General features: G+C 37.0%; 1 protein-coding gene across 5 annotated transcripts in view; it reads left to right on the plus strand.

Moving 5' to 3' along the window:
* The window catches only part of Dock7 (dedicator of cytokinesis 7), a 174308-nt gene that overhangs the window by 103928 nt on the left and 55635 nt on the right, over positions 1-14745 (plus strand). For 4 of the 5 annotated variants that reach the window (XM_027400470.2, XM_035439789.1, XM_035439790.1 and 1 more), the window contains 4 exons: positions 501-670; positions 8237-8326; positions 9441-9530; positions 10456-10551. In XM_027400470.2, coding sequence (XP_027256271.1) covers positions 501-670; positions 8237-8326; positions 9441-9530; positions 10456-10551 — 446 coding nt within the window. The remainder of the gene's footprint in view (positions 1-500; positions 671-8236; positions 8327-9440; positions 9531-10455; positions 10552-14745) is intronic. The other variant, XM_035439788.1, reaches the window with a different exon arrangement.

Here is a 14745-nt window from a genome sequence, read left to right on the forward strand (position 1 = left end):
TGTTATTTTTAACATCACTCATGAAGATAGAGAAGTAAAACATGTTTTCATTTAAGTGATGTTGCTAATAAACTGGATGTCCCTAGTGACCGTATATCCAGGGGCAGAGTGGAAAGTATAGGCAAAAAAGGAGAGAAAACATATCAGCTACCATACTTTGCTTCCTAATCACTACTATGTTTGAGTAAAGGCAGTGTTTCTTATTCATTTTATTTTTTATTGTTCATACAATATAGAAGCATTTAAGAGAGTGATTTTTATTTATAATTCATATGGTTTATGTCAAATGTTACAAAGTAGAACTTTATATAGCTGTCACTGGTTCTTGAGTATTTTTACTTACAATGTTTTTTTGGTAATGAAAATCTGTGTTAATTTTCATTTGGAAACTAAAGCAATTCATAATTTTTGTGGGATCTTGTAAAGTGTTCAGTTATTTCTTGTGCTCCTTTTCTGGTTTCCTTTCTTATTAACTATGGACTCCTTATTTGCATTTCTAGGTCCTGGGGGTTTGGGAGGATCAGTGCATTATGCCACAATGGCTAGGTCTGCTGTGAGACCTGCAAGCCTTAACTTAAATCGTTCTCGAAGCCTTAGCAACAGTAATCCAGATATATCTGGCACTCCCACATCACCAGATGATGAAGTTCGGTCAATCATTGGCAGTAAGGTAAACTGAAGACATGACTATCCATTTATAACAGTTACCCAAGTATTTAATGTATTCTTAATTTTAAGATATATTTGAGTTCAGAATAAGCAAAGAATTGTTTTTCTGTTTGACTTCAGTTAGGAATAAGCAAGAAGTTTGTATTCCTATTCTGTCAGTAAATATTTTCCATGTTTCTATTAAATATGTTTGCTGTTATAAACTGGTCTGTACATTGTACATTAAAAAATAATCTGCCAAGTTCTAAAATTTGTCCAGGATAAATCATCATATATGACTTTTCTGATATCCCATTTAAAAATTCTTAGATTGATGCTATAGTATGGGGAGATCTGTATGACTAATATATACAAGAAGCATGCTGTCATTGAGTTCAAGTGTGAGTTCTTCCATCAGAAATGCATCCTGTGTAGTTACTGGCTTTGGTGGGTAATAGAACTACATTTCATATGATCCTGTGTGAACTGTAGTAGGATTACAGAAGTGTGATTATGTAATAATGGTTAGTAATTACTCTAAGCAAGAGAGGCCCTTTTAAGTTATATAAGACCCACCTATACTTTATTCAGAGCCTCCATTATTATTCCACAAAAAATTTTCAGGAAAATTACTTTTCTATACATAAAATAACAAAGATAGGCCAGGTGGTGATGGCACATGCCTTTAATCCCAGCATTTGGGAAGCAGAGGCAAGTGGATCTCTGTGAGTTCCAGGCCAGCCTGGTCTACAGAGCAACTTCCAGGAGAGCCAGAGGTGTTACACAGAGAAACGCTGTCTTGAAAAAAAAAAAAAGGGGGGGGGTTCTTTTGAATTAAAAAAAAAAAAGAAAGAAAAAAAAACAAGACAAAACAAAACAAAAAAACCCCAACAAATAAACAAACAAAAACCCCACAAAGATAACTCTGAGATTAAGCTTAGGAAACTAAGTTTTTTTGTCTTTAGATTTTTCAAGGCAGGGTTTCTATGTGTAGCTTTTGGAGCCTGTCTTGAAACTTGCTTTATAGACCAGGCTCACCTCGAATTCACAGATATTCACCTGCCTCTGCCTCCTGAAGTGCTGGCATTAAAGGTGTGCGCCACCAACACCTGGTATATTCAAGATTTTTAATATTATTTTTGTCTTCAATTATTTCTTGCTTAGTAGGGGCAGTACCTAGCATTTATATACTACAAAATATAGGCCTGTAGTTCAGTGAGTCAGGTTTGTGAACTACAAATATTTATTGTCCAAAGGCTATAGATAACGTGTTCCTTAAGATATTACCTTTAAAAATCCCTTAATTTCTGTAACATTTCTGTAACCTCATACAACAAGTAACTCTTTATGTATTTGTTATATAATTTGGTAGTTTAGAATAAGGAGGTCTATATTAATTGATTAGTTGTGCTTTTTAAAAGGTCATTAAATGCAATATAGTTACAATTTGTTCACATATGTATATATGAAATCAGTATACATATATATGTGCATACTAATTTTTTTTAAGTTTATCATAGCATGAAAATTTGTCTTGTAATAGCTCAGTTCTATTTTAATTAAGTTTTTTTTTTCTTTTGAGACAGTCTCATTATGTAGCACAGGCTGGCTTTGAACTCCTGTTCCTCTCTCTCATCAACCTCCGAAGTGTTGTGATAACAGGTGTGTACTGCCAACCAGATCTAGTTAGGTTTTATGTTAACTAGTTTTACATTTTCCCCCTTTGATGGAAAAACTGATAATTACTTGCATATTTTACCCTAATGTTAATAACATACTTTAATCTCATGAAATGTTAGAGTCCAAATTTTTTCATACCTATTCTTCATTTGTTCTTATTTTGTTGCCCAGTGACCCCTTCTCCTTTAGAGATACTGTCTTTTATCTCAGTCATGGTCTTACCAATAACAGCCTTCTTAATTTCAGTTTCATGCATTTTGTTGTCTGATCATTCTCTATTTTTCTTTCTAGTGTCCCAACTCTGGTAGTTTCCTCTTTCTTTTAGCTTCTTATCACTTAATTGTGTTTTGTTTTATTTTTTTGTGGGAGGAGAGAAGGAGAAGTGCCTTAACAGATTTTCTTTCTCTTAACTAGTCATCCTATCTAGTCAGAATCAGCCATTATATGTTCTTACCTCCTTCAAACCTTAATTTCTTTTCTTCTCAAACTTGAAACCATCATTAAAACCAGTTGTGTTGAAACATGGCAGTGTTTTAGAGTTCCGTTGCTGGCAAGAGACATCATGACCACAGCAACTCTTAGAAAGGAAACATTTAATTGGGGCTGACTTACACCTACTCCAACAAGGCCACGTCTCCTAATAGGGCCACTCCCTATTTGTTCATTTGAACTACCTCAGGCAGCTAGCCTCGTTGTAATTCCTGTACTGCTGTTAACTGGTCATTTTGTGCTCTTTTCACTATTTCATCCTGCCATGATTTATTCTCATAATCCACCTACTACTACCCCCCTTCTTGATGTTCTGCATCATGTCTGCCAGCTACTTACCTGCTGCTCAGTCTTCTGAGGGAGGCAAACCTCTGTTTGTTCCCAGTCCTCAGTGTCTTGTCTGTGAGTCTCCTTCTTTGCTCATCTACTCAGGAGCCCCAGTCTAGTTCTGCATTACCAGTTTTTTCCTACATATTAAATCATTTTCATCCACAGACAGGTGTGTTATTTCTCACTTTCAAAATTCCCTATTTTGGTTTTGCTTTTTCTTTCTATGCTATTTTCTGCTAGCTTTTTCTCTTTTATTTGAGGGGCTTGTATGTCCTGAAACCAATGCTGGGATTAAAAGCATATGCCGTAATGCCATCTCTGCAGTCTCTTAAAGTATAGTCCCTTATACTTTGTGTCTTCAGTTCTTTTATTTTGTATATTTTCTCTTCAGTTCCTTTACTGTCTTCAGTTAATTTTCCTACTATCTCCCCCCAAAACTGCACTTCTAAATATTACAGATGTTCTTTACCTTGCTAAAACCCAATAGTTATGTATCCAAATTTGGTTTCTTTTATGTGCCAGTGTGTTTATTTTTGTTCATTTTTAATTATGTATTTGTGTTTCTGTGTATGGATGTGTGGATGTATATGCAGGTGCCTGTGAAGGCCAGACAAGAGCATCAAATTCCCTAGAGCTGGAGTTGCATGCAGTTGTGAGCTGTGTGACTGGGTGCTAGGAGCCCAATTCAGAGCCTCTGCAAGAGCAGCCCATGCTCTTGGCATTTCTCCAAGCCACCTCTCTAGTCCTCCTGCCAGTACTTTTGACACAAATGCTTCTTTTTCTTTTGTTCAGTTTGCTTGGCTTCTCAGACTCTACATTGTCTTAGTTTCTTCATAGTTTACTGTTTCTGTCTTTTCATATTCTTTTCCGAGTTCTTCCTTTTCTGACAATCTCTTATTTTACAAGTCGTGTTTTATTCAGGGCTTTTATAAGTGCTAGGTAAATCATTACTCAACTTACTTTTCAGTACAGATCTCTCTCAGGAATTCCACTTAGCTGTTTTTCTAAGTCCTTTTTCAGATTGCATTTATATTAAAGGAGAGCCTTGCAGTTTTGTGTTTAGTTTGTTTATTTTCTGTTTTCTCCTGTGCTGGAGGCTGAACCAAAGACTTTTCGTAAGATGTTTTATCATTGCTACTGTCATAGTTTGGTATGTTAGCAGATCTCCCTGAATTAATATGATAACCCTAAGATGTTACTCTGCTGTTAATTTACCTCTGTTCCCACCATAACATCTAGAGTGTTGCTTTAAACATTAAGAAACACAAAAGAAATTAAGTCAGATTGTATCATTCCTCTAAGCATGATCCTTCTATGACCAGATCTCTCAGATCATGTAAGATTTTACTTAGAAGGACAATTCCCACTGAGGTCTACTAAGATTCTTAATTCTTGTGTAGCCAGTGCTTGGTGTCTTTTCCTGTTACAGTGATAAAACACATCGACAGAGGAAGCAGATACTTTAACTCACACTTCCAGGTTGTGGTCCATTATGTCAGGGTAGGCACAGTGGCAGGAGCTTTGGTGAGCTGGCTACCTTGCACCATTGACAAAGAAGCAGAGGGGGGCAGTCGCATACAGGTCTCAGCTCACCTTCTCCATTTTATATAGGTCAGGATCTTCTGCCCAGAGAACAGTCCTGCCTACAATTAATATGGACCTTCACATGCCATTTAGTGTAATCCAGACAATCCCCCACAAGTATGTCCAAAGGACCATCTCCCAGGCAATTCCGTATTCTGTCAAGTTGGTAATTAACACCAGTCACTACAAGTCCACCTATTGTCAATTGGCATCCAACCAAATCATCTTTAAACTTACTATCCCTTGATTCTATAGGCTTGTGACCAAGTTATAACATAAAATTTATTCACTCCATCTTTACAAATCTTCGTAGTGATGAACAGTTCCTACGCTTTAAAATTCCAAATCTCTCATTTTAAAACAAAACTAAACAAAACAAAAAACCACATGCTGAGTACTTACAACAGATAGTGACATACAATAAATATCCCCATCCCCAAATGGAAGAACTGGGATATGGCAAGAAACAATCACACCAAAGCAAAACCAGAATCCAGCTGGGCAAAGACCACATCCTGCAGCTCTGTGTCTGGCATCTGGGGCTCATAATATAGTCAGCTGAGTTCCAAAAGGCTTGAGTAACGCCACACCTCCACCTCTGCTGCCCTTGAAACACTTAGAGTCTCTCCTAGGCCAGTTCCTTTCTGTGTCCACAGTTCTCCTTAATCTATGCTTCAGTATCTCCAGTATCTTGAGGTCTTCAGTGGCACTTGGGCTTTATCTTCATAGCTTTGCACAGTGACTGCTTAGGGTCTCCTCCAAGGGACTCCAACACTGTCGTCGTTGCTTCTCTGCCTTGAAGCTTTCATGCTTTGAAAAACAGGGCCAGGTGATGGCACTGCTAAGTTATACTGTCACTTCAAGATGTAGTGTAGGTTTTTCGGGACACAACTGTCTCAGCTTCAGTGTGCTGATCCCAGGGAAACACTTCCCTAGACAGTTGCATTTGAAGATCAGGGAACCCATCAATTTAAACTTTGTTTTTTGTTGTTGTTGTTTGTTTGTTTGTTTTTTTAATGAATTTGGGTTTTCACAATTACCTTCAAGGTGTCTTTCCTATTGTCCCAGTGCCACTCAGCTGCTTTCTTATCACAATCTGACTGTTCCTTCTTGGAAATTTCCTGTGTCACACAAATTAACTAATCCATTATCTTTAGATTCAACTTTACTCAGCTTCTCAGGACAGAGGCAAAACCAGATTCTTGGCCAAACTATCATGCATGCCCCTCCCAGCTAAGATCCCGGAAGAGTTCGTTACCCAGGAGGCCTCACAGGCCAGGCTGTCATTGTCTGTGTTTCTAGTAGAATTCCCATCTTCCAACCCCTGTTAACCCCCAGAGTATCTTATTAAGCTCTGCCTCACCAGTCAAAGGTTTGTCTACCTACAAAGTAAGACAAAATAGTAGTACCAACATTAGGGAAAAACACACACAGCTGGATACGTTTTACCTTTTCCTTGTTTTTTGGAGGTCTAGAAAGTTGTTACATTAGTATCTCTCAGTAATGAATTTGTTTAAGGACTGTTATATTTTTATATATAATTCAGTTTTATAACATTTATATTATGAAAGTTACTTGCTTCACAAACTGATTACATGGTGTCTTTAATTATGTTTTGATGTGTAATTATAACTGTTCAGAGCATCCACGTTGTATATATGAAATATAGCTGACAGAAAACTGATATTTTATTCTTTTATTCTTACCACAAACATTATTTTAAAAAGAAGTTATTAAAGAAGTTTGCACATACATTTGTGAAGGCAGTATAATCATTAAAAATAGCTAATTCAAATACAAAATTTTAATCTCTGGAAAAGTTTTGTAAAAATGACTTCTAGTCTCTGTCCCCTCCAAGACATTATAATTTGACTGTCCTTAAAACAAGGGAAAATTGTCATCATTTCTATTTTGTGGATGAGAAACTGAGTAAAAAAGTCATTTATTTTAGATTTTTAAATTAGTAAGCAAGACAGAGTCTTAATAAACTGTGACTCCCTTCTTAGAAATGAAGGAAAATGGGTATCTTAGGGTTTATTTTGCTGTGAAGAGACACCATGACCATGGCAGCTCTTATAAAGGAAAACATTTAATTGGGGCTGGCTTATAGTTCAGAAGTTTAGGCCATTTACATCAGTTGTGGGAAGTATGGTGGCATGCAGACATCATGCTGGAGAGGTAGCTGAGAGTTCTACATTTTGATCAGTAGGCAGCAGGAAGAAAGAGTGAGTCACTAGGCCTGGCTTGAGCATCTGAACCCTCAAAGCCCAACCCCAGTGAAACACTTCCTTCAACAAAGCCACACCTCCTAACAGTGCCACCACTCCTTATGAGCCCGTGGGGCCATTTTCAATCAGACCACCACAGTGGGTGATTATAGTAACATTAATTACTTCAACTGCTTGGTGTGTGGGAAGAAAAGAGAGTAGAGAAAATATTCTCCCTAAAGTCAAAACTCCAAGCAGTGGTTATTTCCCTTAACTTTGGTAGTTTCTAGTTCCAGTACATTCTCTGCTCTAGTGTTTTAACCAGGTTGCTTTGGGCGTCTTTGTAATTCTTGCCTTTAAATCCTCCAAACATCTGTTACAACTTGCTCCTACTTCATTTACCAGGTCCTCTGCCTTTAGTTGAATTTGAAGGCAGGAAGTTGAGGGCACAGAATCCGAATTTTATAAAGCATTTTTATGATTTTGTTGATCCCTTAGACTTGGGAAATTGAAGTGAAGCCTCAGCTAACTTCACCAGGAATCAGTGATTTCTTTCAGGAAAAAATACTTCGTTTCTGGCATATTTATTAATAGTTACTAACACTCAAATTTAATGACAGTGATGATGAAGTTATAATTCATAGAGGGAGACATAATGTTTTTCTTATAATATTTTGTAGAATAGTACCCCATTATATCTAATGAAGAATAATAATAAAAAGGGCCACAACTTCAAGTTCACTGTTGTTACTAGGAAGGAACAAATTTAGCTGTTCCTTTGAATAGTATTTTCCTTTATGTTTTCTATTCTCTAAAAGAAAGAAGAGGCAGTGTCAAACAGAATTGCAGAGATCTTGCTCCATAGTAGCTTTCAGCTAGTAAGAAATGCAATGAAGTTAAAGTCTTATAGCACAGAGTGGCCATTCCCCACCTCACCCCCATCTCCTACTCCCTTCCAAGTCTCAGTTCAGTTGAGAATTTGTACGATTTTTAAGAAGCATTTTGAGTTAATGCTGTAGAGATTTCTGTGGTTTGTACTTCAGGGCAATCACTTTATATAGAAATGATCTTTAAATACTATACTTAATATTCTTTTCTTTAAAAAGGATGTTATATGATAAGATAATGTGAATGAACTAATATTCTTTATGTACCTGAGGTTATTTTTGGTTGCTTTAACAGTACTAATGAAGAACATTTTGCATCGGGGGCAGGGTGTGGATTTCTTTAGGAATAATTCATAGCATGCACCATGTAACATTTCTCTCCTTTCCAACTGCTCTCTATTATGTGCTTAGGGTTTAGATCGCTCCAATTCCTGGGTTAACACTGGTCCAAAAGCTGCCCCATGGGGAGCCAACCCCAGTCCAAGTGCAGAACCAACACAGGTGGTGTTTACATTATAGGTTTCTTTCTTGGCTGCTGATGTTTCCCTTTAGAATGTTACCTTTAGTACATGCTGTGATTTCAGTGGCTTGCTTTTTTTTTTTTTTTAATCATTATAAGCGTGTGTTTTTATTTAGCACATTTTCCAACTACTATGCATGAATACCACCAGTTGCACCAGTAATGTTCTCCTTTTCCGTTTTCTGTCTCCTCCTGCCTCCTCCTTACACACTGTACCAGTGTCTCCATGCCTGATGCTGATGCATTAATAGTTTTGTAACAGGTTCTCTTCATGGCTGATACATCTATAGTAGGAAATTTTTACATAGAGAACAACCAACAGTTTTCCATTTATTTTAAAGTATACCTAAACATATTGTTTCCCGTGACCCTTATTACCTTATCTCGTTTTCATAATCACCAAGTAGAAAGACTGGTAGTAAGTTGAAGTTTAATACAAATAAATCTGAAGTGTACAGTATGCATGTTGTCAGAGTGAATGCTAGAAGGAAAACTCCATTGAATTTGTACTGTGTTGCAAAGTATGAAATTTGTTACAATTATAACATGTAATTTAAGACTAGTTGCTTGATAACTAACTGCATGATGTATCAAAATATACTTCTTACTTGTGTATTGGCTTTGAAGGGAAATTCTCTTATTCCTAAAACAGAACCCAATTTTCTGTTTAAGATTATAACTGATTTATATTGGATATTGTTTATGATAAAGTTAAATGCTGTTTTTAATAGAAAAAAGTAAAAATTCTAAGTTTTAATCTTCCTTATTAAGTACAAAATTCTTGATTTCTTTCTTGTCAGACACCAGTCGAGAAGTATGTTTTTTTTCTTTTCCTATGTTTTCACTAGATATGTGCATGTGTAGATTACACAGATAAGTTTCATTCTTTGCAGCACTCTGTTAAAATCATTAAGATAATTCATCTTAAAGACTAAAATATAGAAACAATTTTCATACTTGCTTTTAAAGCGGCTAAAATAGTATAATGAACCAGAAATAATAAAAATGTTTGAAAATTGTATGTAGTCCTTGAACTTCAAAGTCATCACTGCAGTGTTAATGTTATCTCGTCATTCATTCATCCCCACTTCATAGGCTATGGATCGAAGTTGTAATCGTATGTCTTCGCACACAGAGACGTCAAGTTTCTTACAAACATTAACGGGACGCTTGCCAACTAAAAAGGTAGATTCATAAGAAGACAGTTCACAGAGGGGGAAAGTAATTCCAACAATAAAAAACATATAATGTTTCTTTACATAACCAATCTGAGTTACTAAAATAATTTTATGGTGTCTAAAGACATATTTGAACAAGCAGTGCTTGTCTGGTGCCTTTTGGGGCAGACCACTGTCATTTAGGGCTGGTTTACATAAGATGATGTTTCTGTCTTTGGGACTGACTAGAATTTAGTAATTCAAATTAGATAATCAAATTTTAATACCAGAAAAATGTATCGACTCTTAATTCTGTTTCTGTAACTGCTTCTGTTTTGTTTTAAATCTCCAGGGAAAGGAAGATGAGTTAGAAAAGTTGTCACTCTTAGTAAGCGATGTTGACTTGCCCCTTATGCACAGTCGTGTTAGTCCTCTCATAGTGATCTGTGCTACTTCGCAAGTGCTTTGTATGCATTTCCATTATAAGGAAGTTTCTGCTCCTTAAGAATACATCTTAAACACCTGAAACGTAATAGCACATAGAAAAGTTTAAATTTGTAATGGTATTTCCTAAATTGTACCAGCAAAGTTGATGAGTGTATTATATGTTCAAATATGTATTTAATATACAAGCAAAATACAATTTGTAGCTATGAGGTTTTGGTCTAGTTTTTGGTTTGCAAGTGCAATTTAGGAAGTTATTTCCTGCTTGTCCTTTTAAAATTACATTTTACTCCAAGATAACATGTAATTTTTCAGCTTTGGACATGTCACACTGTCTTCATGCATAAGTAGTCGTTTCGTTAATGGGTGTCTCCACTGCATCATCCAGTGATTCATGTGCCCGATTCAGCTTACTCTCATTATGCCTTCATTTGTACCTGCATTGTCATTTGCTTTATGTCATCAGCAGCTTTGACTTTGATAATAACCTTGACTTTGCTTCTGGATAGCTTTTTCATGAGGAACTGGCTTTGCAGTGGGTTGTTTGCAGTGGCAGCGTTCGGGAATCAGCTTTGCAGCAAGCCTGGTTCTTTTTTGAGTTGATGGTAAGCAAACTGAATTTGTTCTTTAGTACTTTCTAATGCAGTAAGCAATTTCATGTCAGTTTATTTTTCTTTTATTTTAGAAATTGCATTCCCATTTGCCCCAAAGCAAAATTATATGTATTTGTTTCAAAATATACAATACAGTCATCAACACAATACAGGTGAAATTATAAAGTGTGAGATTCATTTAAACACTGGTTATGATTTATTTTGTTTTTCTTGGATACTTATCAAGGAAATTTGTGACATTCTTTGCTAGTCTGTGCAAGTTAATAATGGCAATGCTGCAGATTTTGTAACAATTATTTCAGAGCTTTGGAAATATTTACTGCTATAGTTGAACAGAACATAGGAAATACTAGTTATAGCCAATTAGAAAAATACTTTAATTCAGTAAATGATACTACAAGCCAATTAATATTTTTGTGTCATATAAAGCATGGCAAAACTTATATACACACATACTTGTTAATGAACCAAAGCAGTGAGTGCTTGTCCAGTGACTGCAGGCCTGTGACTGAGGCTCTGAGAGGTTACATAACTTCTAAGTATACACATTGTAGGTAACAGCATTGTAATTCAAGTTCAGGCATTCCAGAACTAGGGACCTTCCTGTGTTTTCTCCCTGGACTAGAAAGCATAGATCATGGGACCATTTCCTTCTAACAAAAATAGTATTTAATAAATAAAGGAGCAAAGCACAGCAAAATCAAAATTATGAGGATTGGGAAAGAGGAGGAGGGAGAGAAGGAAATAAAAGGGGCTTTTAGAATAGTCATTCTCAGCATTGACTATAGTTACCTTTATTTGAGATAGAAAATACCCTCCCTCCAGATTTATTAATCTATAGGAAAGGTAAGCCTGGGGATATATAAGAGCCCACAAGCTCACTTTCTCTTAGAATATAAACATATTTAAAACTCACATGCTTTTATTGTAAGATAAGAATTATAGTTTTGTCATTAACAAAAGTTTTACATGTGTGTTCAGATTTTATTTTTTTATTTTTATTTTTTTGATGCAGACTGCATGAGACTTTATTATAGTTGTTTAACGAGCTAACCCCATGTTATCTCGGGCCTTTCATCCACCCACCATGGCGGATGGCTAGGAAAGACAGCTCGAAGCGTCTGTATAGAGATCTTATAGAGCAGCGTAAGGGGAGTGTCTAGGGGTACGCACAGGCTCAGGATTGGTGTGCCTCCAGACTTAGAGGGTTTGCCCTGTGTTGATTGGTAAACTGGTTGTTATGGCCCATAGGCCCTCCCAGGGTGGTTGCTATGCTCTGCACGTCATTGCTGTACACTTATCCATAAAGCACACCCAAAGCCGTAAAGCATAGCACCACCAGCTAACTTCTGATTGGTTCCTTGCCACGAGTCAGGCATCTGACCTCCTAGTGACCAAGGCAAGGTCAGACAAGCACGTGTTCGGCTCTTACGGCTGCCAAAATAGGGAGCTGGTCCCTTCATTCCCCCATTTTTTTTTTTTTTTTTTGGAAATTCCAATCATGGAATTGCAGTCTCTCTAGTGTCCCCATCAGGGAGTGAGAGATATTGACATCCCCATGCAAGGGAGTTACTTCTGACTTAGCATTTCAACCAGGGAAAATGGGCGATGTATTCTTTCCCATTCTATTTCCGGCTGACTTTGGGATGAAATTAGGGACCCAAGAAGGCTGAAATGCTAGTCAAAAGCAAAAATGGGAATTTAGGCAGTGGGGATTCCATCAGGAGCTTCTTGTTGGCAGACTCTGTTGCAGAGACGGGGTGTCCACATCAGCTGGACTGGTTCACATCCACAGCACATCCAGGGCTCGCAGTCTACTTAGGAACAGCCTGTAGTCAGCAACTGATATACTCAGATGTGCCTGCCAGAAGCAGAAACCTGTTTAAGATATGTTTAAACTAGGAACAGAAGTTAAAACTTATTTACTAAAGCCCACAGTGCAGAAAAAGCAGATATCTGGATCTGTTCAAACAGCAAGAACATATTTATAATTTTGAGTCCTAGCAATAACTACAGAGTTGGTCTAGAAGCATGTACATTTTTCTTCTGTCCAGAGAGCCAGGTATGGAGTGGACAGAGGTGCCTTTGGCATGATGAAAAGCCCTTTAAGTTTATACCTAGATGACAACCAAAATAAACCTAAAAACCTTGAACTTGTAACTGAATAGTAGGTAGTCACTACTTTATCAGTTACCAAGCTGACTATAGTCTATAATGGATCTGACTGCCTGATACTGTCAAGCTGACAGCCATTAATACTTTCAGAGATCTGAGAAGGTAAATTTTATAGTTTCCGAATCTATTAAAAAGCAACAGAAGCCAGTTAGAAGCCAGCCCATATACAGTAAGCCATACCCAAATCTCTCCATTAGCGTTGGGAGGCAGAAGTATCAAAGAACATCAATCTTTGCCAGGCCTATAAGGTGAGAGTTTTTTTTTTTTTCTCTCTGTGGAAGAGGGACATGGAAAAGACTGACCTTGTTTTGTCTAGGCAAAGGGGTACAATCAATTTACCAGTGTCCAGCAGCTTTGTCCACAGTCTCGGCCAGGTCCTGGCAGGCAGCCAGTGTCACATTTGAGCATCTCGCTCACTGGTCAGCATCATCATTATCCAGGTGCAGGAACTGGGGTGCCTAATAATCTTCTTTGGATACTTTGGGTCACTGTCAGGATCTGGCAGTCTGTCTGATCTTATAAACTTTTAAAACAACGTTTTAAATGCCTTATTCTGCAGGTCTCTGAAGCATTAGAGGTCTGTCTGTCTGTTTTAGTTACTTGCCTTAAGCACACATTAAGCACACAGGTGGCTTGGTAAGGTCCTATTTCTGTAATTAATTAATTTTCAGTCTGACTGTAACTGGTTTTAACTTAGTAAAATGTTTGAAACTTAGCACAGCTGAACTTAAAACTGCATAGAGCTACCTTATATTCCTTAAATAGTAGCTACATGTACACATTTTAGCTGCTTGCTTAAACTTAACTTTTTTCTGAAACAGGGTTTCTCTGTGGCTTTGCAGTGTGTCCTGGAATTCGCTCTGTCGACCAGGCTGGCCTTGAACTCATAAAGATCCACCTGCCTCTGCCTCCTGAGTGCTGGGATTAAAGGCATGTGCCACCAACACCCTAAACTTAACTTCTGAAAACACAAATTTTAGCGTCTTATAATAGATTAGCAGTTTTTATAAAACAAAGAACTTTACATTGTCAGACTTTGCTTAAAAATGATTCTAAATTGAAGCTCTTTAAGTACAAACATTAATAAAAACATCTTTTAATAACCATAAACACTTAGAAAACTGGATTTAAAAAAGAAATTTAAACTCCCTTAATGTCTTTCTGTAATATATAGACGTATTAACATTTTATATCTTAATTGAAAATCTTGTTTCTAAAATGGTACCTCTAATTTCCATGTGGTCATCTTTAGTCAAGATGGCCTCTTTTTTTCAACTTCAGCAAAATAGCTACCAGTCATTTTGTGCCAAGTGGCTGGCTACAAAATGGCGATGACCTGCACCATTTGTTTTAGCTGTATGCTTGTAACAGAACTTAGGTTATGCCAGGAAACAAAACATTTTAAAACAAGTATACATAATTGCTTGAGAAATAAACAACTTTTTAACAGAATTAACTTAATATGGTTAATATTACCAATTTTTAAAATTTATTATTTGTAGACATGAGAAACCATAGCAAACAGTTTACATTTTTCTCTGACTTTTAACGACCTTTTCTTTGATCTTTGACAACTTTCCTCTGACCTTCTACTACTTTCTTTGACCCTCTGTAACTTTCTATATACCTTTAGTTTATTCCTCTGATTTTCTTAGTCATTTTTAGACAAATTTCTCTTTCCCTTTCCTTCTTTATTACTTTAGTCTCCTAAATTTTCTCTCATTTTTCAGTCAACATAAAAATTCTTAACAAAGTCCTTTTTATAGTTTTTAATAACTTTAAGGCCATTTCTTTAGAACGTCTGGATCAGGCCAGATAATTCACCCGCCCCAGCTCCATGTGCTCAGGGGGGTTGCTGCTGGTAATCCCAGACCCTCAGCCAATGCTGGGGTGGGAAGAAGACCCCCGAGGTTTCCCTGCATACCATATGTGTGGAGCACAGAGAAGGCCGGGCAGCCAGGCAAATGGTGGCCTTGCAAGCCATGTGCTCAGGGCAGGGAAACCCCTGCC

Source organism: Cricetulus griseus, chromosome 2 (genome assembly GCF_003668045.3).
Source record: "Cricetulus griseus strain 17A/GY chromosome 2, alternate assembly CriGri-PICRH-1.0, whole genome shotgun sequence".
In the NCBI taxonomy this organism is placed as follows: Eukaryota; Metazoa; Chordata; class Mammalia; order Rodentia; family Cricetidae; genus Cricetulus; species Cricetulus griseus.